General features: G+C 53.6%; 1 protein-coding gene across 2 annotated transcripts in view; it reads left to right on the top strand.

Moving 5' to 3' along the window:
• The window catches only part of SPTB (spectrin beta, erythrocytic), a 132,174-nt gene that overhangs the window by 90,996 nt on the left and 17,849 nt on the right, over window positions 1-23,329 (top strand). For both annotated transcript variants that reach the window (XM_070377716.1, XM_070377717.1), the window contains exons 15-32: window positions 239-376; window positions 5,440-6,196; window positions 6,818-7,020; window positions 7,118-7,208; window positions 8,441-8,587; window positions 9,400-9,663; window positions 10,038-10,244; window positions 10,671-10,760; window positions 13,986-14,264; window positions 15,822-15,952; window positions 16,853-17,057; window positions 17,320-17,694; window positions 19,268-19,512; window positions 20,629-20,767; window positions 21,220-21,304; window positions 21,904-22,100; window positions 22,399-22,448; window positions 22,915-22,993. In XM_070377716.1, coding sequence (XP_070233817.1) covers window positions 239-376; window positions 5,440-6,196; window positions 6,818-7,020; window positions 7,118-7,208; window positions 8,441-8,587; window positions 9,400-9,663; window positions 10,038-10,244; window positions 10,671-10,760; window positions 13,986-14,264; window positions 15,822-15,952; window positions 16,853-17,057; window positions 17,320-17,694; window positions 19,268-19,512; window positions 20,629-20,767; window positions 21,220-21,304; window positions 21,904-22,100; window positions 22,399-22,448; window positions 22,915-22,993 — 3,682 coding nt within the window. The remainder of the gene's footprint in view (window positions 1-238; window positions 377-5,439; window positions 6,197-6,817; window positions 7,021-7,117; window positions 7,209-8,440; window positions 8,588-9,399; window positions 9,664-10,037; window positions 10,245-10,670; window positions 10,761-13,985; window positions 14,265-15,821; window positions 15,953-16,852; window positions 17,058-17,319; window positions 17,695-19,267; window positions 19,513-20,628; window positions 20,768-21,219; window positions 21,305-21,903; window positions 22,101-22,398; window positions 22,449-22,914; window positions 22,994-23,329) is intronic.

Raw genomic sequence — 23,329 nt, forward strand, 5'->3', positions numbered from 1 at the left:
TCCTCCATCTCTGTTGAGGCACTGGCCTGTAGAAGTAACCAGGTCTCTCCTAGCCTCATCCAGGAAATGCTAAACCATGAAACTGGACCCATGAACCAGAAAAGAGGGAGTGTCAGCACACCTTTCTCCTTTCTCCCCTCTTACCTGGTGGAAGGAGGTGGAAGGAGAAAGCAAGAGCGTGGCAGAAAGCAAAAGCCACCGCTACCTTAGCAATCCTCATTTTCTCTGTCCACATCAGGTTTGACATCTTGGACCAGGAAATGAAGACGTTGATGACTCAGATTGATGGCGTGAACCTTGCTGCCAACAGCCTGGTAGAGAGTAACCACCCACGCAGTGCAGAAGTGAAGACGTACCAGGACCGCCTGAACACCAGGTGGGATGTGGGGAGGGCTTGGAGATGGGGGCTTCTTTTCTGGCACATCTGTGGGGTGTGGCCCGGAAGTCAGGAGGCCTGCTATGCATGCCAAGTTTGTACCCTCAGAGTTCCTGCCTCCATCTGCCTTGGTCTCCTTCTGACCCTGGAGCTATAGCCTCAGGGAGGAGGGACCTGGGTGGTGACCAGCCCAGGGAGAGAGATGTGTTCACAGAGCTGCAGTGCTGTGCCTGGAATGGGTGTGTGCTGAGCAATGGAGGAATGCCCTGAGTGCATCCACAGTTAGAATCAGGCCATGTGGTTCTTAGGCCACATTTCCCCGGACGTTCTTAAGCAGGGAAGATTGCTTTCTGAGAGCTCTTAAGTACTGTCCGTAAAAGAAAGCTCCTGCTTGTGCCAGAATGCGGCATTGATAATGAGACTGGCTTGAATGAAGAGGAGAATTAGCAAGAAGTCTTGAGCACACGTCATGGCCAGAAGGAAAAACAGGCCCTAAGGAGCCTTTGGAGAGGGACTGCTTAGGATGTAATTGCCACACCAGGACAACGCATGCACCTGTGTTCCGTTCGGTGCCTTGGGCTTTTACATGCACAGCTCCATGCTCACTGCCTCGCCACTGCCCCAATCCATTGCCCCACACTTGTGCCTGAGCCCTGCTCTGCCTGAGGCAACCCAGGAAGTGGGGTTAGGGAAGACTTGGCTGTAAAGAAAAGGAGCAGCACAGGGGGCTTAAGAGGAGGCAAGGGGTAACCTCCTGATACTTGGGAGCCACCAGATTGTCTCAGCATCCAAAGAAGGGGGCTGTAGTTCAGGAGGGTCCTCTGCCAGCTGAGGTTTATGCCAAGGAGGGGGATACCTCCAGTTCTTCTTTAGGCTTGGAGGTAACAGTGATGCGTGCGCGCGTGTGTGTGTGTGTGTGTGCGTGCGAGACAGACAGGAGGAACTTGTCAGCCAGTAATCTGCTGCTTTGAGGAGCTATAGTCAGAGAATGCTGTTACAGACCCCTAAGCCATTCACTGTCCTAAGTGGAATACACCAAGGTACTTGCCATCCTTAGAGGCCTGAAAAGGTAAAATGGCTTTCCATTACGTCTGAGAATTGGAAGCTTCCTGAGCCACATTTCCCAGGCAGCCTGCATCCTGCACAAACGCTTCCTCCCCATGTAGCCCACCCAACTTGGGGTCAGTCCCTTTTGTTAAAAGTCAGTTCTCATCATGAGTGGAAATCTGCCTCCTTGAAATTTGTATACATCGGTTCTGGCTCTGCCTGTTAGAGATATTGAAACTTACTCGAATTCTTCTTCCACGTGATAGCTCTTCGACTGTTTCTAAAGACAGCTGTCCTCCTTCACCTGCACCCACCGTCCTGCCTCCTTGTGGGTGCCGTTCTCCGTACAGGGTCTATCCTCCTCCAACAATATGGTCTAAACTGTGCTTGTTTTCAGACCAGTACAGGTTTTTCTCCTTCACAGTTTCCAGGATGAAAAAGTATCTTTCCTTGACTGATTTAGAGTTTCACACTCTACCTTTTATTATAATTACTTTCATCTTTGAAGAACTTTTCTACTAGACTGTAAGTGAATAAAGAGCAGTATCTTAGAGCGGCCACAGTATCTTGTACAATGCCCACGGTATCTTATATAGTGTCCACAGCATCATATATAGCGTCCACAGCTCTGAGTGCCAAGATTTTATTGTCTGAGGCTCCCTCTGTTGGGAATATTCTTTTCGCAGGTATCCTCACTCCCACATGTTACTCAGACCTCAGGTCACATGTCCTCTTCTTGGTGCAGTTTACACTGACCACCCCATTCACAGTATCATCTCCTCCTTCCCATCCAGTTCCTCTGCCTCAATCCCATTTTCTTGCTTCCTTTTAAAGATTTTTAAAAATTGTTTATTCATTTATTTTTGGCTACGCTGGGTCTTCATTGCTGCATGCAGGCTTTCTGTAGTTGCAACGACTGGGATCTACTCCCTAGTTGCAGCGAGCAGGGGTTACTCTCTAATTGCACTGTGCGGGCTTCTCATTGCAGTGGCTTCTCTTGTGGAGCCCAGGCTTTAGGCATGTGGGCTTCAGTATTTGCCACCCACAGGCCTTAGAAGTTACAGAAAAAGGGCTTAGATGCCCCGCAGCATGTGCAATCTTCCTGGACTAGAAAGTGAGCCCATGTCCCCTGCATTGGCAGGCAGATTCTCAATCACTAGATCACCAGGGAAGTCCCCCCTTTTTTCCCCCTTTAAATTGGATTTTTTAAAACTGTTTATTTGGGGGTTTTTGGTCACACCACGTAGCATGTGAGATATTAGTCTCCCAACCTGGTATTGAAGCAGCGCCCCCTGCATTACAAGTGCAGAGTCTTAACCACTGGACCACCAGGGACTGGTGCTTAACTTTTCTCCATTGTACTTGTCACCACTTGATGGAGTAAGCACTCACTTGCCTCTGCCCATTTGAATGGGAGCACTTTACTTCATTCATGGTTCTACCCCCGGAGCCTAGAACAGTGGCACAAGACACGTACGTGATGTTTGTGTGATGTAACACCGAGCGTAACCGAGGACAGAACGGAAATGTGCCAGGCTCAGCACACCTGGGAGAAGGCAGTGGCAACCCACTCCAGTGTTCTCGCCTGGAGAATCCCAGGGACAGAGGAGCCTAGTGGGCTGCCGTCTATGGGGTCACACAGAGTCGGACACGACTGAATGACTTAGCAGCAGCACACCTGAGTCACTCAAGCACTTACCAAATATGTGATTACCTCCCACCATACACATTCTGGTTGACCAATATTATCTTACAATATCTTGGGCCCAGGACCACACCTGGACTCCTGAATGGCCTGGCCAGTGCTGCCTAGAGCAGCTCTAACAACGTCCCCCCTTTTGGAGACGGTGCAGGGGAGGGGAAGGTGGGTTTGGGAAGCAGACGAGACCTGAACGTCACCCTGTCCCCTCTGTGGCCCCTGCCTGGTGGCTGCAGTGAGGCCAAATCAAGAAAAGCCTGGAAAGTCACCATGGGGCCTCCTTCCTAGGGGCACTGCCAAATGGTCTCCTGTGGCTTCTGGACGGGGCTGAGAGGCCTCCCAGCCTGGGGGCACCTCGCTTTCCTTTCACAGTAGTTTCAGACCACCTTGGGGGGAACCTCCAGCCCCTTTCCCTTAACATCCAGCCTCAGCAGCATCCGTGTTACAGGCACAAAACTCCCCAGAGGTCAGGGGCCTTACCTCTGGGCTCTTCTTCCCTCTTCCCTGGAATTTCCCATCCTTTCTCTGGGCTCGTCCTCCTCTCTCTCTTGGAACTCCCGATCCTTCCCAGCCCTCTTCCCACTGCTTTGCAGACCTGTCTTCCACCCCGAGACTGAGGTCACCCTGGGAATGCCCACAGTGCACTCTACCCATTCCATCTGCCTCCTCCCTCTACCTCCATCCCCATGTGCCTGGGCTTCAAAGATGAGTGACTCAGGGCCCCATCCTTAAATAGCTCACTGCTGGTGATGTGTTCACCGAAGCACAGCTCAGATGACCACCGTGAGACCTGCTCTTACCACCCCTCCTGCTCCTCACAGCTCCCTTAGTCCTTTCTGCCTGGTGTGTGCTATGTACGTCGTACTTTATATTATTGTTGTTTGATGAGTTTATCGTACTTTCTTTCTAACTCATACACTCCATGGAGCAAAGTCTGGCTATGACTATTATTCCCTAAGGCCCAAAGCCAGAACAAAGTCTGGCTATGACCGTATGTTCCCAAAGCTCTTCATAATGCTTATACATTGTGGGTAATCAAGAGAGATGAACTCAGTTAGTGACTGCACGTACAGCGTACTCTCGTGTGCTTCCGGGTCACAGTGATGCAGGATGAGCAAACCCAGGTCCAGGGGAGGTGTCCCTGGTGGTGTGCCCAGACTACTGAGCGGCTCTTTAGAAGAGGTTTACTGTGGGCTGCACACCAGTTGCAGGACATCTGGCCATCTTTTGCACACTCCCCAGGTTCATTCCACACAGCACATGAAGGTTAAGATGTTTTCATTTCAATCCCAACTTCTCCTTCCCCCTTCCTCCTCTTCTTCCTTCTCTTCACTACGACTCTTTTCTTTGACAGCCATGCTGGCTTTTCTTAGGCCCTGGGCACTTGGAACATGATCTTAGACATTTGTGTGGTTCCTCTGGGGCAGCTGGGATCCTGTGTCATAAAGCTTTCTTATGTTGATAATGGGGTGTTTCCAATTATTTTCAGTATAGGCATACCTCAGAAATAATGTGGGTTCAGTTGCAGACCAGCCCAATAATCAAATATCAAAATATCAATGTCAAAATAAAATGAGCCACACACAAATTTGGGGAGTTCCCAGTGCATATAAAAGTTGTTTACAAAAAGTACTGTAGGCTACTAAGTGTGCAACATCATTATGCCTAGGAAAACAAGGTAAACATTAATTTAAAAATACTTTATTGCTAAAAAATGCCCATCCTCTGAGCCTTCAGTGAGTCATAACCTTTTTGCAATAGTAACGTCAGAGTTCACTGCCCACAGAGCGCCGTACAAGTATAATAGTGAGAGAGATTGAAATATTGCGGTAATTACCGAACTATGAGAGACATGAAGTGAGCAGAGGTTGCAAAAATGGCGCTGATAGATGTTTCAACAAAGGACTGCTACAGATCCTCGAATCATAAAAGAAAAGAAAAACAAAAGCCCCATAGTATCTGTGAAGTACAGGAAAGCAAAGCTGAATAAAACGAGATATGCTTGCATTTCAAAAACTCTGGGAAATTGTATGTTTGCCTGAATTTCAACTACATATAGAGCTTACATGCAGAGCATCATGTTGCTTTATTGATGGTTGTAATAACATCACAGCTCACCTCCTGCTAATGGAAAGCTCTGGCAGTTCTGTTGTCTTGAGTAAAATTGGATGAACTGACGCATCACAGTTGGTTGGAGAGATGACTCTTTTTTCACTGTGCAGGTTCTATCAGGGGAGACTCTGGTGGGAAATCTGGAAGGGACACCCTGTGGGAAAGGTGAAGGAAGAGGCTGTCTGACTCCCGTCTCCCTCGGCAGGTGGCAGGACTTCCAGACCATGGTGTCCGAACGGCGGGAGGCCGTGGACTCGGCCCTCCGGGTCCACAACTACTGCGTGGACTGCGAGGAGACTGGCAAGTGGATCGCGGACAAGACGAAGGTGGTGGAGTCCACAAAGGACCTGGGTCGGGACCTGGCGGGGGTCATTGCCATCCAGCGCAAGTTGTCGGGGCTGGAGCGTGACGTGGCTGCCATCCAGGCCCGTCTGGGCACGCTGGAGCGGGAGTCACAGCAGTTGATGGCGTCACACCCTGAGCTGAAGGAGGACATTGAGCAGAGGCAGGCGTACGTGGAGGAGCTGTGGCAGGGCCTAATGCAGGCCTTGAAGAGCCAGGAGGCCTCCCTGGGGGAAGCCAGCCAGCTGCAGGCCTTCCTGCAGGATCTGGATGCCTTCCAGGCCTGGCTATCCACGACCCAGAAGGATGTGGCCTCCAAGGACATGCCCGAGTCCCTCCCGGAGGCTGAGCAGCTCCTGCAGCAGCATGCGGCCATCAAGGACGACATCGACAGGCACCAGGAAAGCTACCAGAAAGTCAGGGTGTCCGGGGAGAAGGTGACCCATGGCCAGACGGACCCAGAGTACCTGCTCCTGGGCCAGCGGCTAGACGGCCTAGAAAAGGGCTGGGATGCCCTGAGCCGGATGTGGGAGAGCCGCAGCCAGGCCCTCACCCAGTGCCTCGGCTTCCAGGAGTTCCAGAAAGATGCCAAGCAGGCTGAGGCCATCCTCAGCAACCAGGTAGGGAGAGGCACTGGGGGCTGGGGGCATCTCTCAAGGCAAGAGAATTTGTAGGTTATAAGCCTGCGGACGTGCTATGGGGCTCAGGGATCACACTGTGCTTTTCTTAGTTTCTCTCTAGTTCAGGGGACAGTCCTCTTTGTTCCTTATCACGTGCCCTTTCCAGTCCCGTGTCCCAAACTGTGTCTTATTCTTGGGCCAGTTAGAGGCTTGTTGTTGCTGTTCAGTCGCTCAGTCACATCTGACTTTTGGTGACCCCATGGACTGCAGCATACAAGGCTTCCCTGTCCTTCACCGTCTCCTGGAGTTTGCTCAGACTCATGTGCATTGAGTTAGCAGTGCCATCCAACCATCTCATCTTCTGTTATCCCCTTCTCTTCTTGCCTTCAGAGAAGAATTTTTCCCTGGATGGCTATCCTTCCATCTGGTTTGGGTACCCTACTCATCAGGTGCCCTGGGCAGGGGCAGGGAACAGGACTCAGGGACCTTCCTCCTTCCACAACTGCAGGGGGCGCCGTTCACGCTGTAACCTGCATGGCTGCACATGGTGCTCCTGCCTGGCAAGGGCCCTCTCCTCCACCTCCTCACCTCCATGCCTTGTCTGGAAACTTGCTTTGACAGGAATATACCCTGGCTCACTTGGAGCCCCCAGACTCCCTAGAAGCTGCAGAGGCCGGGATCCGGAAGTTTGAGGATTTCTTGGTGTCTATGGAGAACAACCGGGATAAGGTTTTGAGTCCTGTGGACTCTGGAAACAAGCTGGTAGCTGAGGGGAACCTCTACTCAGACAAGATCAAGGAGAAGGTGCAGCTGATTGAGGACAGGTACTCTCTGCCCCGAGGGTCAGGGGGCCGGAGCCAGGTAGGGTAGTGGTGCAGTACACAGCACCCTCGTGACTTGTGGTTCCGGCTTTCCTTGTAGGCACAGGAAGAACAACGAGAAGGCCCAAGAGGCCTCGGACCTTCTGAAAGACAACCTGGAGCTCCAGAACTTCCTGCAGAACTGCCAGGAGGTAAGGCTCCAGCCAGGCTGGCCACTTTGCAGGAGATTCCCTCTAGAAGCATGGTGCCCTGGAGGTGGGAAGTCCTTTCTAACTCAGGAGTCTGGATTCCACAAGCAGAGAGCTCTGGGCTCATAACGGCTTAAGTCTTTCATCTTCTAGAATCTGGTTTCACGATTTTTTTTTCAAATCTGTAAAGATATCTTTTAATTTGTCAAGTCTGGGACAAGATTTCTCAAAAAGTGCCCCGAGGACTATCTGTATTAGAATCACCTAGGGCCCTGGTCAGGGTTGGCCTGAAAATCATGCGACCTTTGCATGATTGTACACACAGGGCCCGGTATGTACAAGGGCCTCCTGTTTGGTTTAATACTCTGCTGTTGCCGGCTTGCAATTCTTAATGACTTTGAATATTTCCATTTTACACCAGGCCCTGCAAATTATGGAGCTGGTCCTGGCTCTAGTTAAACTCAGACTTCTGGGCCCCAGTTGGGCCCAGATGAATCAGAACTTAGGGGGTAAGATAGAGAGCAGCATTCTCAACAAGCTTTTCGGTTGGAGAACCGCTGAATCAGAAGTTCTTCACTCAGCCTGGGGTGAGCTGTCCAGGAAAATCTTTACCCTGCACTCCTAGGTCTCTCCATGAACAGTGCTTCCAAGTGGAATGGGGCTTCCCCTGACATTTTTGTTGCTTCCATCCTCATACCCCTTTGCTCTCAACTCAAATGACTTTGTACTCACCCACCTCTGCCCTTGGTACAAGCCAAGCTTGGTGTAATGCCAGGACATCTTGGAAACATGAGAGACTCAAAAGTTCTTCCTTCACTGTTATTATAGGATCCGCCCTTGGCTTTGTCCTCAAATAATATTTTTTTCACCCTACTGCCAAAGGGTGGGTTTAACCCACCATTCAGTAAACTCATGTTGAGCTACTGCTATAGGCCAGGCCCTGTCCTTGGTCCTGGAAATGTGGAGAGAAGTGTGAATATCCTGGTGTCGTACTGCACGTGCTCTAGAGGGGAAGACACGGTGGAGACTGTGTTTCAGCCCTGAGACTATGCAGGTTAAGTCTCCTGTCCTGGGAGTTAGGGATCCTGAGTCAGAGGGGAGTACTCTGTTGTGTTCATACTTCCTCCCCTTGGCCTTCTTCTTCTGCAGCCAGAGGTGGGCAGCAGGTTCATCCATGAGCCCCTGGCCAAAGAGGGACACTCAGGGACCATGGATCCCATTCTTTCTGCCCACAGCTCACTCTCTGGATCAATGACAAGCTGCTAACATCTCAGGATGTCTCCTATGATGAAGCTCGAAACCTTCATAACAAATGGCTAAAGCACCAGGCATTCGTGGCAGAGCTGGCTTCCCACCAGGGGTGGCTGGAGAACATTGACGCGGTGAGCAGAGCAAGTTATGGGGTCTCTGCTTGGGGATGCTTCCTTGAGTGGAGCTGAGCATGGGGCACAGGCACTGGCCCGGAGCTTGCTGAGCAGTATAGAACCTGGATGTGAAAAACTCCTCCAAGTAGTGGTTAAACCTTGGAACTCCTGATAATCCGATGTTGTTAAGCCTGCACAGAATGGGTGCCTCCTGTGGGTCACTTGAGTCTTGGGACAGTCCAGTACACTAAGAACATGAGCCTGTGCATCCAGTACCAGGAGGGCAGTAATCTCTTGTCTGCCATCCATCATCCTCACCAGGATGTCCTGCCCAGAGGCAGGGGGATCTGTGAGATGAGCAGAGTGGGCCAGGGACTACTGACCCTCATTGTTTGGATGAGCAGAACCACCAGGGAGTTGTCATTCATAGCAGAGGTCCTGTCTGTGACAAGCTTGTCCAGGGGCCCAAGTCAAAAATATGGCTGGAGTCAGGCCTGGGAAGAGAAAGAGAGGAGAAAGAGGAGCCTCTTGCTCCTGTCGCTATCCGGAAAAAGCAGGCCTGGGAGCCACACTAGTTTGTGTCCATCGTAGTTAAGTGTACAGGCTCCAAGCCAGGCTGCCTGACTCCTTAACCTCCACATGCCTCAGTTTCTGGTGCAAATAACTCTGGAGGTACAGAGTTTTTCAGCTAAGCCTCACCCAAGTTCTAGACAGATCCATTGCCTCACCGACCTCCCCTCAGTTAGCCCTTGGCAACCACCTGGAGCAAGGTGACTCTCCAAGGGTCCTCTCCAACACCGTAGGGTGAACATTTCTCCTTCCCCACACAGGAAGGAAAGCAGCTGATGGAAGAGAAGCCCCAGTTTGCTGTCCTGGTCTCGCAGAAGCTGGAAGCCCTGCACCAGCTCTGGGACGAGCTTCAGGCCAACACACAAGAGATGGCACAGCACCTGTCAGCTGCCAGGAGCTCCGACCTGCGCTCGCAAACCCAGGCCGACCTCAACAAGTGGATCCGGGCCATGGAGGACCAGCTGCAGTCAGACGACCTGGGCAAGGACCTGACCAGTGTCAACAGGATGCTGGCTAAGCTGAAGGCGAGTGAACGGGTTGCAGACTGGGGCCGTTGGCATGGAGGGAGTCTTGGCAGCAAATCTGCAACCTGAAAGGGAGTACCATCCTGTTCCCTTAGCTAGGCTGGCTTTTATCATGTCTCCCAGTTTATAACCCAGCTCCTACCCTCTGCGGCGGGTAAGACAGGGACGGATCCAGCCAGGGTGACAAAAGTGTGCATAAGAAGTGTGGCATAGATGCTCAGAGAAGCAAAAGGTGAGGTGGGGGCAATCCAAGAAGACTCCCTGGGGAAGGCTGAGTGCAAGCCAGGCCTTGGAGGATTGGTGGGACGTGGACGATGAGGAGGAGGGGGGCTTGCCAGGTGCCAGGGTGCCGACACCATCCTCTCATGTCCCAGCGCGTGGAGGACCAAGTGAATGTGCGCAAGGAGGAGCTGGAGGAGCTGTTTGCCCAGATGCCCTCGCTGGGAGAGGAGGCAGGGGATGAAGCCCTGAGCATTGAGAAGCGGTTCCTGGACCTTCTGGAGCCCTTGGGGAGGAGGAAGAAGCAGCTGGAATCATCCAGAGCCAAGCTGCAGATCAGCCGGGACTTAGAGGATGAGACGGTGAGTGGGCACAGCGGCCCCCCTTCCCCAGCTGTCATCGGAGTGGCTGGCTGCTGCCCAGGGCAGTTCTTGGCAGGAGTCGCCTGGTCATCTCACCACCTCATTTCATAGGGTGCTTGTAATGATTACATTAAACATAAAAGTAAGCCAGTGCCCTTTGAAGGGTGGCTCTCTCGTGGACCTTAGGGGCCAGACAGACTTGGGCTCGAGATCCAGCAATGTTGCCACCCGCCTTGAAGTGACCAGGAGCAAGTTACTTGGAACCTCGGTTCAGAGTATCAGAATGCCCCCCTTTTACAAAACACTGATGAGGTGTTGGGAGGAACAGGAGGGACACAGTAGGCAGAGCTGTGTCTGACCCGTGGTGAGTGATGGAAGGGTGGCTGTGGTTGTCATCAGCTCTCTCCTGCCCTCTGGTCTCTGCAGCTCTGGGTGGAGGAGAGGCTGCCTCTGGCCCAGTCGACCGACTATGGCACTAACCTGCAAACCGTGCAGCTCTTCATGAAGAAGAATCAGGTGAGTCCTGCTACCTGTTTAGTCCCTCCTGCCCCTGCCACTCCTCAGGCAAGAAGGCCCAGCTCTGACGACACAAAGCCCCAGCAGCAGATTACAGACTACTATTCTTGTTGACAGTTTCAGAGTTCCCAGTCTGTATTCTCCTGCAGCTTTGGTGATAGCAGAGAGAATTCTAGGGGAACCATGGGGGTTGGTGAACAGGAATGAGGAGTCCAGGTGCTTTGGACTTTGGGGCCATTCAGGGCACAGGTGAGTATAGGACCTGGAGGCCCTGGCCTGGGGTTTCACATGCTTTGCAGCTTCTGTATTCCGTTGCCTCCCTGAGAGGAGGCTCATAGCTCCTGGTGTCTCTCCTGTCACTGCTTTGTCCCTCTTTCAGGGCTAAGCTTGGCCTGTTAGGTCTCCTCAGGGCAAGTAGGCTTCTACTCTCTGAAACACATGAGGATGCTTGTGGGGCTCTAACCCCCGCTTCCTTTAGAGGAAGCCACTAAACTTGGACTCTGAGCCATAGGAACAAACATCCATTGGCTGTTCTGCTATTTTAGGCCTGATTGGGAACTTCTGTGACCTTGGTCAGAAGCCTGGAAGCAAGCGGATGCTCGTCCTCTGTCAGGGCTGCAGGGAAGCCTGCGTCCTCTGGGAAGGCCAGTGGTATGGGTTTGTGGTCTGACCGTGCAGTCTGGCCAGGGGCTGACTGTACCCCTGCTCTTAGTTGGAGTCCTTCCTGCCTGGTTTGCTCTCTGGCTCAGGAAGCGGGGGGCAGCTGCAGTGTCGATCAGGGAGAATCTGGGAACTTAGAGAAGAGCAGAATGTCCCAGAGTGACAGTTGGTACTGCAGCAACTTGGGAAAGGAAGGTCATGGCAGACAGTACTTACTTCTTCCAAAAATGTCAGCAGCCAACATCTGCCCACAGAACCCAGCAACTGTGCAAGGGCATGAATTAATTATACTAAAAGTGGTTTCTTGAAACCTCCCTCTAACTCTTTGCTTCCAGTTGGCATGATCATGGCACTGAGGCTCCAGTGGCAGCATGTAGGTACCCAAACTAGAAAGTGGTGGAGATAGGGGTTCCACTAACACATCAGCCTCCAGTTAAAGGGGGAAGGCTGGCAGAAGACAGTATCCTTGAGGCTTCAGTTTCCTCTACTATAAAATGAGCCACCTCTGGTCCTTTCAACACTCAATACTTTAGCCTCAGAGTTATTGCCAAATGATTTTCACCTCCCTGGGCTGAATATGGCTATTTCAGGAGAAGGGCAAGAATAATATGGATGGGGTTCCCCTTAACATGAAGGGAAAGACAATCTCTTGGGTGAGCGTGGCTGCTCCAGTAAAGATGATTTTAGGCTAGCCCCACTAAAGCTGAAATTCCATTTTATCATTCCTTCTATTGCAGTAGTCCGTGTGCATCAGACTCACCCAGAGGGCCTGTTAAAACACACTTGACCGGGCTCCACCCTATATCCTCTGCAGCATACTCTGGGAGCAGAGCCTGATAACTTGCGTTTCTATTAAGATCCTAGGTGATGCTGATGCTGTTGGCCTGGAACCCCACTTTGAGAACCACTGCTCTAATGGCCATCACTGTGACTAGAACCCAACCTGCAAGGTGCCTCATGAAGGGTTCTCAACTCTAGCTGCACATTAGAATCACCCAAGGGAAACCTTTAGACATACGAGTGCCTGGGTCCCATCTCAGATCAACTCATTAGGATCTCTGGGGATGGGGTGGCCCTATCTATGTCTAGTTTCCCCCAGTAATTCAATGTTCAACCAGGGTTAAGAAGCACTGTCCAGCCTGGCCTGGCTCCCACCTCGCCCTGAATCTTCTGTCTTATCCCTTTCACCCTCCCTCACAGTATTCTAGCTTGCCTGGCCCTTTGGACCATACAGGTTTCCTTCCAGGGACTTCCTTGACACTGGCTCTGTCCCCCTGCCAGCAATACTCATCCTCCAGATCTCTCTGGAGTTTCTTTCTCTCATCGGTCACGTCTCACTCAGATGTTATCTGTACAGAAAACCCTTCCTGGACCGCCAGCTAGAGTGGCCACTGCCACGCCTCGGAGAACAATCTTCATCTCCTTGGTGTCTGTTCCTTGTATCACCTGTTATCTACGTTCATTTATTTATTTACATGTTTACCCTTCCTCTACTAGAGTGTACACTTTATGAGGGCGGGGGTTTTGTTTATCTTGTCCCCATATTGTCCCTAGAACTGGGCCTGTTACCTTGGAAATAATTTAATAACTAGGTATTAAATGGATGGAGTCAAGGAACAAGATGTCCTAAGTAAGCACACTGAGCAGAAGCCTAGGAAGGAATTTGCTTAAAAGGAGAGAGACAGAAATAGCTTTCTAGTATACCTGAAGAGTTCATAGATCTCAGGGAAAGTAAACAGGTGAGTGGAAGCTGACACCCTGGGTTGTTTGCATACAATTGCAGAGACCACAGGAAATTGTCTGACTCGAGATTCCAAGCATCAGGTGTAAAGGTGCCTTTCAACAAGTTAGGTGACTTACAGGTATTGATAGTTCCATGTATTTTGAATGCTGACGGTCACAGCACTGGCCATGTATCCTGTTCTTGCCCATCACCAAAGTGGCAAGAAAATACCATTTTGGTAACCGAAGTCTCAAGCAGGAAATAATACAAAGCTCAGAAAAGATTTAAGAAATAGAAACAGGAGAAAACAAAACAAAATCCTACCCTGAATAAGGAACAACTGCTGACTATTGTTTTATACAGAGTAAAAGTTGCTAAAATCAGATCCCAGAAGGCCATTTAAGAGTCGTTTTCCAAAAACAAACAAACAAACAAACAAAAGTCATTTTCCTCTCCTCCACCACGCACAGCAAATCGAGCTGTGCTGAAATCGAGCTCTACTGAAACAGGAGTAGGGAGCCGTCAGGAGCTCCGGCTCTGGGATCCAAGAGAGCCGTGTTCAAATCCCACCCTGTCACTCAAAGCCCACAGGGACTTAACCACTCTGTGTTGGCCTCCAGTGTTTATCTCAGAAGCTCACGGGAGGGTGATAGGAGGGTGGGTGGACCCAGCACTGCACTGGGCACATGGTCACAGGCCGTTTTTATGGCCACCCGCTCTGTTCAAGCTTCCCTAAGTGGTTCGGGGCAAGAGGTGCCCGGGAGGGGCCCTGCGCTGCCCTGCATGGTGGGAAGGCCAGCCCCTGAGCCTTCAGCCCCTGAGCCCTTCCCCTCTGGCCACAGACGCTGCAGAACGAGATCCTGGGCCACACGCCCCGGGTGGAGGACGTGCTGCACAGAGGGCAGCAGCTGGTGGCAGCGGCCGAGATTGACTGCCAGGACGTGGAGGAGCGCCTGGGGAAGCTGCAAGGCTCATGGGACACACTGCGGGAGGCAGCGGCCAGCCGGCTGCAGCACCTGCGGGAGGCCAGCGAGGCCCAGCAGTACTACCTGGACGCGGGCGAGGCTGAGGCCTGGATCGGCGAACAGGAGTTCTACGTCTTCTCCGACGAGAACCCGCAGGTCGGCTCGGGCAGGGTCCAGGGTTGGGAACCAAAACCAGCTGAGAAGAAGAGCCAGGGGGGAGGAAGGCTGTCAGGGGGGCACCTGGAAGGCCAGGTGTGTGAGGAGTGAGGGCAGCGGGCAGGGGTCCAGGTGCCTTCAGGACACCCCTCCTCTTGAGAACGTATGATGCATGTACTCCAGCCGGGTGCCCTGTTCAGTCGCTCAGTCGTGTCCAACTCTTTGCAACCCCATGAACCATAGCACGCCAGGTCTCCCTGTCCATCACCAACTCCCAGAGTCCACCCAAACTCATGTCCATTGAGTCGGTGATGCCATCCAACCATCTCATTCTCTGTCATCCCCTTCTCCTCCTGCCCTCAATCTTTCCCAGCATCAGGGTCTTTTCAAATGAGTCAGCTGTCCGCATCAGGTGGCCAAAGCATTGGAGTTTCAGCTTCAACATCAGTCCCTCCAGTGAACACCCAGGACTGATCTCCTTTAGGATGGACTGGTTGGATCTCCTTGCAGTCCAAGGGACTCTCAAGAGTCTTCTCCAACACCACAGTTCAAAAGCATCAATTTTTCGGCGCTCAGGTTTCTTTATAGTCTAACTCTCACATCCATACATGACCACTGGAAAAACCATAGCCTTGACTAGATGGACCTTCTGAAGTTGGCTGTGAATTTTAGTGTGTGTATCTATATCAAATCACTTTCACATTATACATTTAACCGTGTAGCATTTCTTACTAATTCCTCTACCTACTCCTATATTGCTTCTAGTTTCTCAGATGTTCAGTTCCGTTCAGTTCAGTCGCTCAGTTGTGTCCAACTCTTTGCGACCCCATGAATCGCAGCACGCAGCACGCCAGGCCTCCCTGTCCATCACCAGCTCCTGGAGTTCACTCAAACTCACATCCTTCGAGTCAGTGATGCCATCCAGCCATCTCATCCTCTGTTGTCCCCTTCTCCTCCTGCCCCCAATCCCTCCCAGCATCAGAGTCTTTTCCAATGAGTCAACTCTTCGCATGAGGTGGCCAAAGTACTGGAGTTTCAGCTTTAGCATCATCCCTTCCAAAGAACACCCAGGGCTGATCTCCTTTAGAATGGACTGGTTGGATCTCCTTGCAGTCCAAGGGACTCTCAAGAGTCTTCTCTAACACCACAGTTCAAAAGCATCAATTCTTAGGCGCTCAGCTTTCTAGTTAGATTTGCTCTAACCCAAGAGTTCTTCACGTTTTTTTGTGTGTCAGGGGTTCTATGCAGATGTACTGTGGTGGGAGGGTGTGAGAGGTGAGGTTAGGGGATCTCTAAAAGCTGGGGTGATACAGGAAGTTTTCATGAGGAGAGAGGTTGGACCAGGGCCTGGGAGGGTGGATGTCAGGTAAGAATTGAGGGCGTCGAAAGGAAGGTAGGATGCGGGCATTGCCGGGCACCGGGAGTAGCAGGAAGAGACCGCACAGCGCTCCTGGGGTGTCCCGCAAGCCTGGCCCTCCCGCATCTCGGGCACCTCCTGGAGCTGGGCTGTGACCTGGATGAAATGAGCTCGTGCCCTGACAGTCCACTTCCTCCCAGGATGAAGAGAGTGCCATCGTGATGCTGAAGCGGCACTTGCGGCAGCAGCGGGCGGTGGACGAATATGGGAGGAACATCAAGCAGCTGGCTGGCCGGGCCCAGGGCCTGCTATCCGCAGGCCACCCCGAGGGGTGCGTGTGCCTCCGGAGGTGACCTGGCCAGGTCCTGGTCACACCCCCTGCCCCTGCCAAGCAGGATCCCTTCAGGTCCACGAGTTTGAGAAGTCTACCTTCTGGACTGCTGGTTGGCCCCAGTTCCCTCTTGCATCGTGGTTTAGTGTGACTTCAAACAGGGCTGATGGAAGGAGGCCTGGTTGGCAAAGAGATTAGGGAACAGAGTAGCAAAACTGCCTGCCTGGTGAACTGAGAGCTCCCATCTTTGGAGGAGTTAGTCTTCTGCATCTTTTAGCCTAGTCTAACTTTGCTTTTTGTGTGTGGTCCAGAAGGTAGGTCAGGATCTCGCAGTGTCTCGGCAAAATCATTATATGCCGTCTAAACTGTTGAGTGGTGTGGGTGCAGCGTCAGTGGAGCCCACTGGGCCAGGCACCTCAGGCTGCCCCCAAGCCTGGCCCTGTCCTCAGGGCACCCGCAGCAGCCACTTCAGCATCTCCTGAGGACCCCCAGGGACTGAAGAGCCCCTGGTACCGCACATCCCTCCCTAAGGAGCCAAGCAGGCCTGCTCCTGGTGGAGCCAGGCTCAGACTGCCCACTCCCCTGCCAGCCTCCTTGGAAGCACGGCGGAAGAGTTCTCCATCCAGACCAGTCTCTCTGAGCTTCCCAGAGCCAGGGCAGGGGCAGGAGGCAACTCCTGGCAGAGGACACATTTCCTCGTCCCCTGAAGCATCGTGGTCTAAGGGATGGTTCCTTTTCTCCCAGCTCTTCCCCATGAAAAGTCACTGCCATATCTTCGAAGCTGTGCTCCCCCATGCATCCAGGCCTCAGGGCTGGGAAGGAGGAAGCGGGCTCCTTGAAGCTGGCTGCCCTGGGTTCTTGGCCGCCCCCTCTGAGGACTTTTCTTGTTTTGAATCCCAGAGAACAAATCATCAGACTTCAGGGGCAGGTGGACAAGCAGTATGCAGGGCTGAAGGATATGGCAGAGGAGCGCAGGCGGAAGCTGGAGAACATGTACCACCTGTTCCAGCTCAAGAGGGAGGTGGATGACCTGGAGCAGTGGATTGCAGAGAAGGACACGGTGGCCTCCTCCTCGGAAATGGGGCAAGACTTTGACCACGTGACTGTGAGTATCCTCGGCCCCTGCTTGCTTAGTCTCCCTCTGATGCAGCAGACCTGGGAGCTGTCTCTCCCCTTCCACGCTCACACACACACACACACCTGCCAGGTGCAATGTGCCGCAGTGATGAGGGCTCCCCCGTGTGAGCTCAGGCACCCTGGGCAAGGTGTCAGAGCCCAGCTCCAGGCGGTGGCAGGTGCCATTGGGAGTCTATGTGAACCCCGAGCCCTGATGACCGATAACCACGTTTCCATCTACCCTTGTCCAGGTGCTCCGGGACAAGTTCCGGGACTTTGCCCGGGAGACCGGGGCGATTGGGCAGGAGCGGGTGGACAACGTGAATGCCATCATTGAGCGGCTCATCGACGCGGGCCACTCCGAGGCAGCCACCATCGCCGAGTGGAAGGACGGGCTGAACGAGATGTGGGCGGACCTGCTAGAGCTCATCGACACGCGCATGCAGTTGCTGGCCGCCTCCTATGACCTGCAGCGCTACTTCTACACCGGTTCCGAGATCCTGGGCCTCATTGGCGAGAAGCACCGCGAGCTGCCCGAGGATGTGGGGCTGGACGCCAGCACTGCGGAGTCCTTCCACCGCACGCACACTGCCTTTGAGCGGGAGCTCCACCTGCTGGGGGAGCAGGTGCCTCTGGTCCCCAGCTGTCCCTCCACCTTGCCCCTGACTAGCATCCCTGGGACCCTGTAGTGTCAGGTCCGCTCCTGGCTTCTAGAGAGGAAATCTCTGGAACAGGCACTCCTTAGAGAGGCAACAGCTCCAGGCAGGAAGGCAGGGAGCAGAGGCTTTCAAATGTTCTTTAGCTTTAGAACTATTTCCCTGGTGGCTCAGATGCTGAAGAGTCTGCCTGCAATGTGGGAGACCTGGGCTTGATCCCTGGGTCAGGAAGATCTCCTAGAGAAGGGAATGGTTACCCACTCTAGTATTCTTGCCTGGAGAACCCCATGGACAGAGAGCCTGTCGGGCTACAGTCCATGGGGTCGCAATGAGTCGGACATTACTGAGCAGCTAACACTTTCACTTTAAATGGAGCCTTTCCCAAAACCCAATGCACAATACCTTAAAATGCAATTTATCTGGTTGTCAGAGTGTTACAGAATCATTAGTGAGTCCACATGTAGCGCTTTTCTAGCACCAGGTACTGTTCTAAGCAATACACTCAGCCACACTCTGAAGAAGGGAGTAATGTCTTCTGCCTTTTCTAGATAAGGAAAGCAAGGCATAGAAGGGTAATTAAGTTGCCTGGAAACATGCAGCTAAGCAGTGGAGCCAGGATTCAGATCCTGGCAGTCTGGCTGTAGACTTTGAACCCTTAGCCATGGGGCTGTTCAGCCTTTCCAAGTGGGAGCTAGAGGGGGGCCCAAGATCAGCCTAGAGCCCCCTCCCATCATGGGGTGCCCCCTAAGGCACTACTATAGGCCCATAAGATTCTGCAGAGTCCAGAGTGGTGAAAAGGTTGATGGGGGGGCTAGGTCACTTTGGGGGTGCTCACCGGGCTTCCAGAGGAACAGGGAGAGCTGGGCTCACTTGCAGTCTTGCACTGATGCAGTGGGATTTCAGGAAAAGCACCAAAGTATTAATAGGTGGGACCCCTGGGTCACCAAGAAGGGGACAGCCTAGGGATTTGTCATCCAGCTGGAGGTGCCTTGGGGATGCCAGAGCCCTTGAGGCAGGTACTGCCCCACCAGGGTCTCGGGAGTGAGGCTTCACTGCCCTGGGGCCCGCCTCGAACAGGGAATGGCATCATGAAGAACGATCTGGAACAGGGAGTCGAGAGACGCCTCCAGTCCCAGCTGTACCCTCTCCAAGCATGCATGACCTCAGGCCAGTCATGAGCCTCCCTGAAGCTGTTTCCTTGTTTCAGAAACAGGAATAAGGACAGGACCTCTTTGATGAGATTGTTATAGACAGAGAGAGTCATAAAAGGTGCTTAGAGCAGTGCCCGGTATATAATTACTCTCATAATCACACATCAAAGGGCACAGAGCCCCTCTCACTCCCAAATCCTCATCAGAACCCAAGGGGCGCTTTGGGTCAGCAGAGGTGCCAAAGCAGGGAGCCTTCCCTCCAGCACCCGAGAAGTGGGGAGCCTCCAGCACCGTCCTCAGGAGGGAGACCCAGAGGAAGCAGACACTCTCATCCATCCTAGGCCCAAGACGTGTCGGCCCGGGGAACAACAGTCAGTTTTGCCCCATCACAGGTACAGCAGTTCCAGGATGTGGCCGCCCGCCTGCAGACAGCGTATGCTGGGGAGAAGGCAGACATCATCCAGAACAAGGAGCAGGAAGTGTCTGCCGCGTGGCAGGCGCTGCTCGACGCCTGTGCCGGGCGCCGCACCCAGCTGGTGGACACGGCAGACAAATTCCGCTTCTTCAGCATGGCCCGAGACCTCCTCTCCTGGATGGAGAGCATCGTCCGGCAGATCGAGACCCAGGAGAAGCCCCGGTGAGAGCAGCATCCCCACCCCTGGACGAGGACCGGGATGCCAGCCCGTCCTGGAGGGGTCTCCCAGACTGTGGGCACGCAGGAATCCCCAAGGGGCACCTGAGGCTGGGTCCAGGCAGAATCTTAGTGGCTCAGCTGCTACTGGGAGGACTGACCATTGCAGAGTAAAGAGAATCCTGAGAGTGCTGAGAAACACATATGTCATTCAGATTCTATCATGGGGTACAAGTGGCCACGGTTGTCAGTAAAAATAAATAGTTTATGCATCAAAAGCTGGGCAGGTCCAGAAGTGGTCACTCTCCTCCTAGCACGGGCTTTTGGGGACCTTGTCCCTAAAACTTGGGAAAGGAGCTCATTGCCTATGAGAGATAGAGGCAGGTATGTGGGCAGTTGGCCAGGATCGGAACTCACTACACACTTTGTGCCCATCTCTGGCCCTCTGCCTCTAGGGCGCCTGTCCTGGTGATCAAATTTTTATATTTAACGTCTTGACTGAGCTTATAATTCACATGCCACGGCCTCCAGCCGCTTGGAGCACGCCGTTCGCTGCTTGTTTCGCACAGTCACAATTGGACGACCAGCGCCCCTGTATAAGTTTAGGACATTTCCATCACCTGAAAAAGAAGCCCGGTACCCCTTAGTAGTCATCACCCCACTCCTATCTCTTCGCAGCCCTTGGCACCCTCTAATCAGCTTTGTGTATCTAAATTTACCTATTGTACACTTTGCACGTGAGTGCGATCATAGAATGTGTCGTCCTCTGGGACTGGCTTCTTTCACTGTCCACAGTCTTTCCAAGGTCCATCTACGTAGCATATATCAGTACTTCATTCCTCTTTATTGCCAAATGTAACATTTCTGTGTGTGTGTGTGTGTGTGTGGTTGCTGCACCCCTGCCCGTGTCCTGACCACTGGCCGAGGGAGGCCACTAGGGCATCAGTGTTCCTGCTGGACCGGGCAGCTGGCAGGACTTCCTGGCTGTCCAGAGAGAGAGGAGGGAGTGGGGTCAGACTCCCAGGCAGATGGGGGCCCCCCTCTCTGATTGGGACTTGATGTCAAGTGGCCAGAGTCACCCCAAGTCTCCCTTTTCACCAAACTCCCAACCCTGCCCCTCAGGGACGTCTCCTCGGTGGAACTCCTCATGAAGTATCACCAGGGCATCCAGGCGGAGATAGAGACCCGAAGCAAGAACTTCAGCATCTGCCTGGAGCTCGGAGAGTCCCTCCTGCGGAGGCAGCACCAGGCCTCAGAGGAGGTGGGCCAGCGGGACGGACACGCGTCCTCTCCTGTTCTCGCCTCCACTCCTGCCAGGACAGACAGCTTCCTGGGAGGGCGCCTGTGGGCCATGGAGGCTCATCTTTCTTTCATCCCAGGAGCACTGGGGCTCTGTGCCGACCCAGGGATTTACAGCCTCACCAAACCCATTCAAGGAGCTGGCTGCTTCAAAGGGCTAGTGGGCTCATAACCCTCCTAAACCCTCTCGTGTGCATGCGTTGGGCTTGGCAATCCCTGCTTCCTGGGTGAGACACATTTAACCCCAGAGAGGTTAAGTAACCTGGCCAAGGCTGCTCAGCTGGCAGGGCCAAGACTTGACGCCAGGGCTGTGTGACCAAGGCCAGCCGGCTTTGCAGGGCCCTTCCGCACACCGCCTCCCACAGCGGGGGAAGGGTTGCCAAAGCCTGAGCTGCCTTCCCTTTCTTCCCACAGATCAGGGAGAAGCGGGAGCAGGTGGTGTCCAGGAGGGAGGAGATGCAGGAGAAGTGGGAGGCCCGCTGGGAGCGGCTCCGCATGTGTGAGTGAAGCCTGGGAGCCAGGCAATTGGGGAGGGGTGGGTGTGGATGCAGGGAGGGGTGATGACACAAGGCGGTGGAGGAGACGAGGCCCCCAACACACACAACACCACTCACCAGCAGAACTCAGGGCCGGGAGCCTCAGGGGTTGCGGGGAGGAGGTTCACGGAGAAGACCCAGCAGACACGGTGCTGGAAGCCCACCTCTGACAGCCAGCACCCACTCCCTGTCTACCCTCTGCCCCCACCCCCGCCTCCTGCTGGACTGGTGTCCCCATAGAGCTGTGGCCTCTCCCGGGGTCAGGCTAAGGCTCTAGTGCATCCCAGCTGTTTGACCTGTGGTGTGTGCTGCACAGAAGGGGTTCTGTCCTCCGCGGCTGGAGACCGGAGGGGTGGGGAGAGCCCACCACTCGGGTGGGGGCTGCACAAAGACCTGGACCCTCCCATGGCTGCTTGTGCGCGTCTGTGAGTGAGTGAGCCAGCCTGGGAAGACAGCCCGGTCCGCCCGCCCACCGGCTGCACGTCTGTCTGTGAGCGGACCTCCCCTAGGCCCCCTAGGTCCGGGGGGCGCTCACAGACCCCAGGCCTTGTTGTCTCGGCAGTGCTGGAAGTGTGTCAGTTCTTCCGGGACGCCTCCGTGGCTGAAGCATGGCTGATCGCCCAGGAGCCCTACCTGGCCAGCCGGGACTATGGACACACGGTGGACAGTGTGGAAAAGCTCATCAAGAGGCATGAGGCTTTTGAGAAATCTGCAGCCAGCTGGGAAGGCCGCTTCGCTGCCCTAGAAAAGCCCACCACGGTGAGCTGGCAAGGGGTGGCCCAGAGCAGTGGACAGCCTTGGGGGTCCCTCCAGTCAAGAGTTCTTAGGCGGTTTTGGGGGACCTGTGGGCAATGTAAAAGGCTGACCAAGTGGGGAGAGCGGGAAGGAAACAGGAGTGGGAGGAAGGATGGACTTTTGAAGGCAAGAGACAAGGGGAGCTGATTCTGGAAGGAACGAACATCAGATATGTTGGGTACAGGGAGCCTCTTTCGGGGAAGGCTGTCAGAGCAGGCTCCCCTCGTGGCTGCTCTGACTCCTTGGCCTTTCCCTTCCCTAGCTTGAGCTCAAAGAGCGCCAGACCCCAGAGAGAACCGAGGAGGAGCCTGGGTGAGTGTGGGGAGGACTGGCTGGAGCACTCTGCTGAGGGGGGGCGAGGGGGAGGGGAAGGACGATGCTTCTACTCGAAACAGGCCCCCTGACATTTTGACACACCATATGTGACCTCTCACACCTGGGCCACTGGTCAGAGAAATCCACAGTGTCTGGAGCTTAAAGGTGGAAAAGAGACTTCATTGCCCCCCAGTCCTGGGTGTCCTGGAGTCCTCATGGGGAAGGATGGGAGGCGGGCCATGGCTGCTGCACCGTCGCCCCCTGTTCTGGGAACCAGCTGAACATGTGTCCCAGAGGCCGGGCTGCCTGGAACCAGCCTTTTCTGAAGCATCTGCCTTCACTTTGCAGATTGTGGAGCTGCAGACTTGGCTTGTGTTTTTTGGGGAGGAGGTTGGAAGCCAGGCCTTGGAGATGGGCTCCGGCCTCCAGCCTCGTTTCTGAAGTGGGACATTGTTTTCCATAGGCTTCAAGAGGAGGAAGGCGAGACAGCAGGGGAGGCTCCCCGAGGTCCCCACCAAGCCACCACTGAGAGAACATCCCCGGTCAGTTCCCTGTCCCGTTTGTCTAGTTCCTGGGATTCATTGCTGCCAGAGACCCATCGTCCCGACTAGGCTCTGCGGGGGCAGAAGGCCAGGATGGGTACACCCCCAGCCCCACCCCCAGAATCCTTCCACCACTTTTCCTTTTTTACTTAGCTTAATTTCTAGAATAATTCCCCTCCTCCCCTCAATCAAGAAGAAACTGACATGCCAGCCCACTGACATGACTCTCTTAGTTTGGTTTTATGTGGTCTAATAAATTTTGTTATATAAACACATCCCCATCTCCATCAGGGGGAACAGTTTATACAGCAGGGATGATCCCCTTTTATACACTGT

Source organism: Bos mutus, chromosome 10 (genome assembly GCF_027580195.1).
Source record: "Bos mutus isolate GX-2022 chromosome 10, NWIPB_WYAK_1.1, whole genome shotgun sequence".
Classification (NCBI taxonomy): Eukaryota; Metazoa; Chordata; class Mammalia; order Artiodactyla; family Bovidae; genus Bos; species Bos mutus.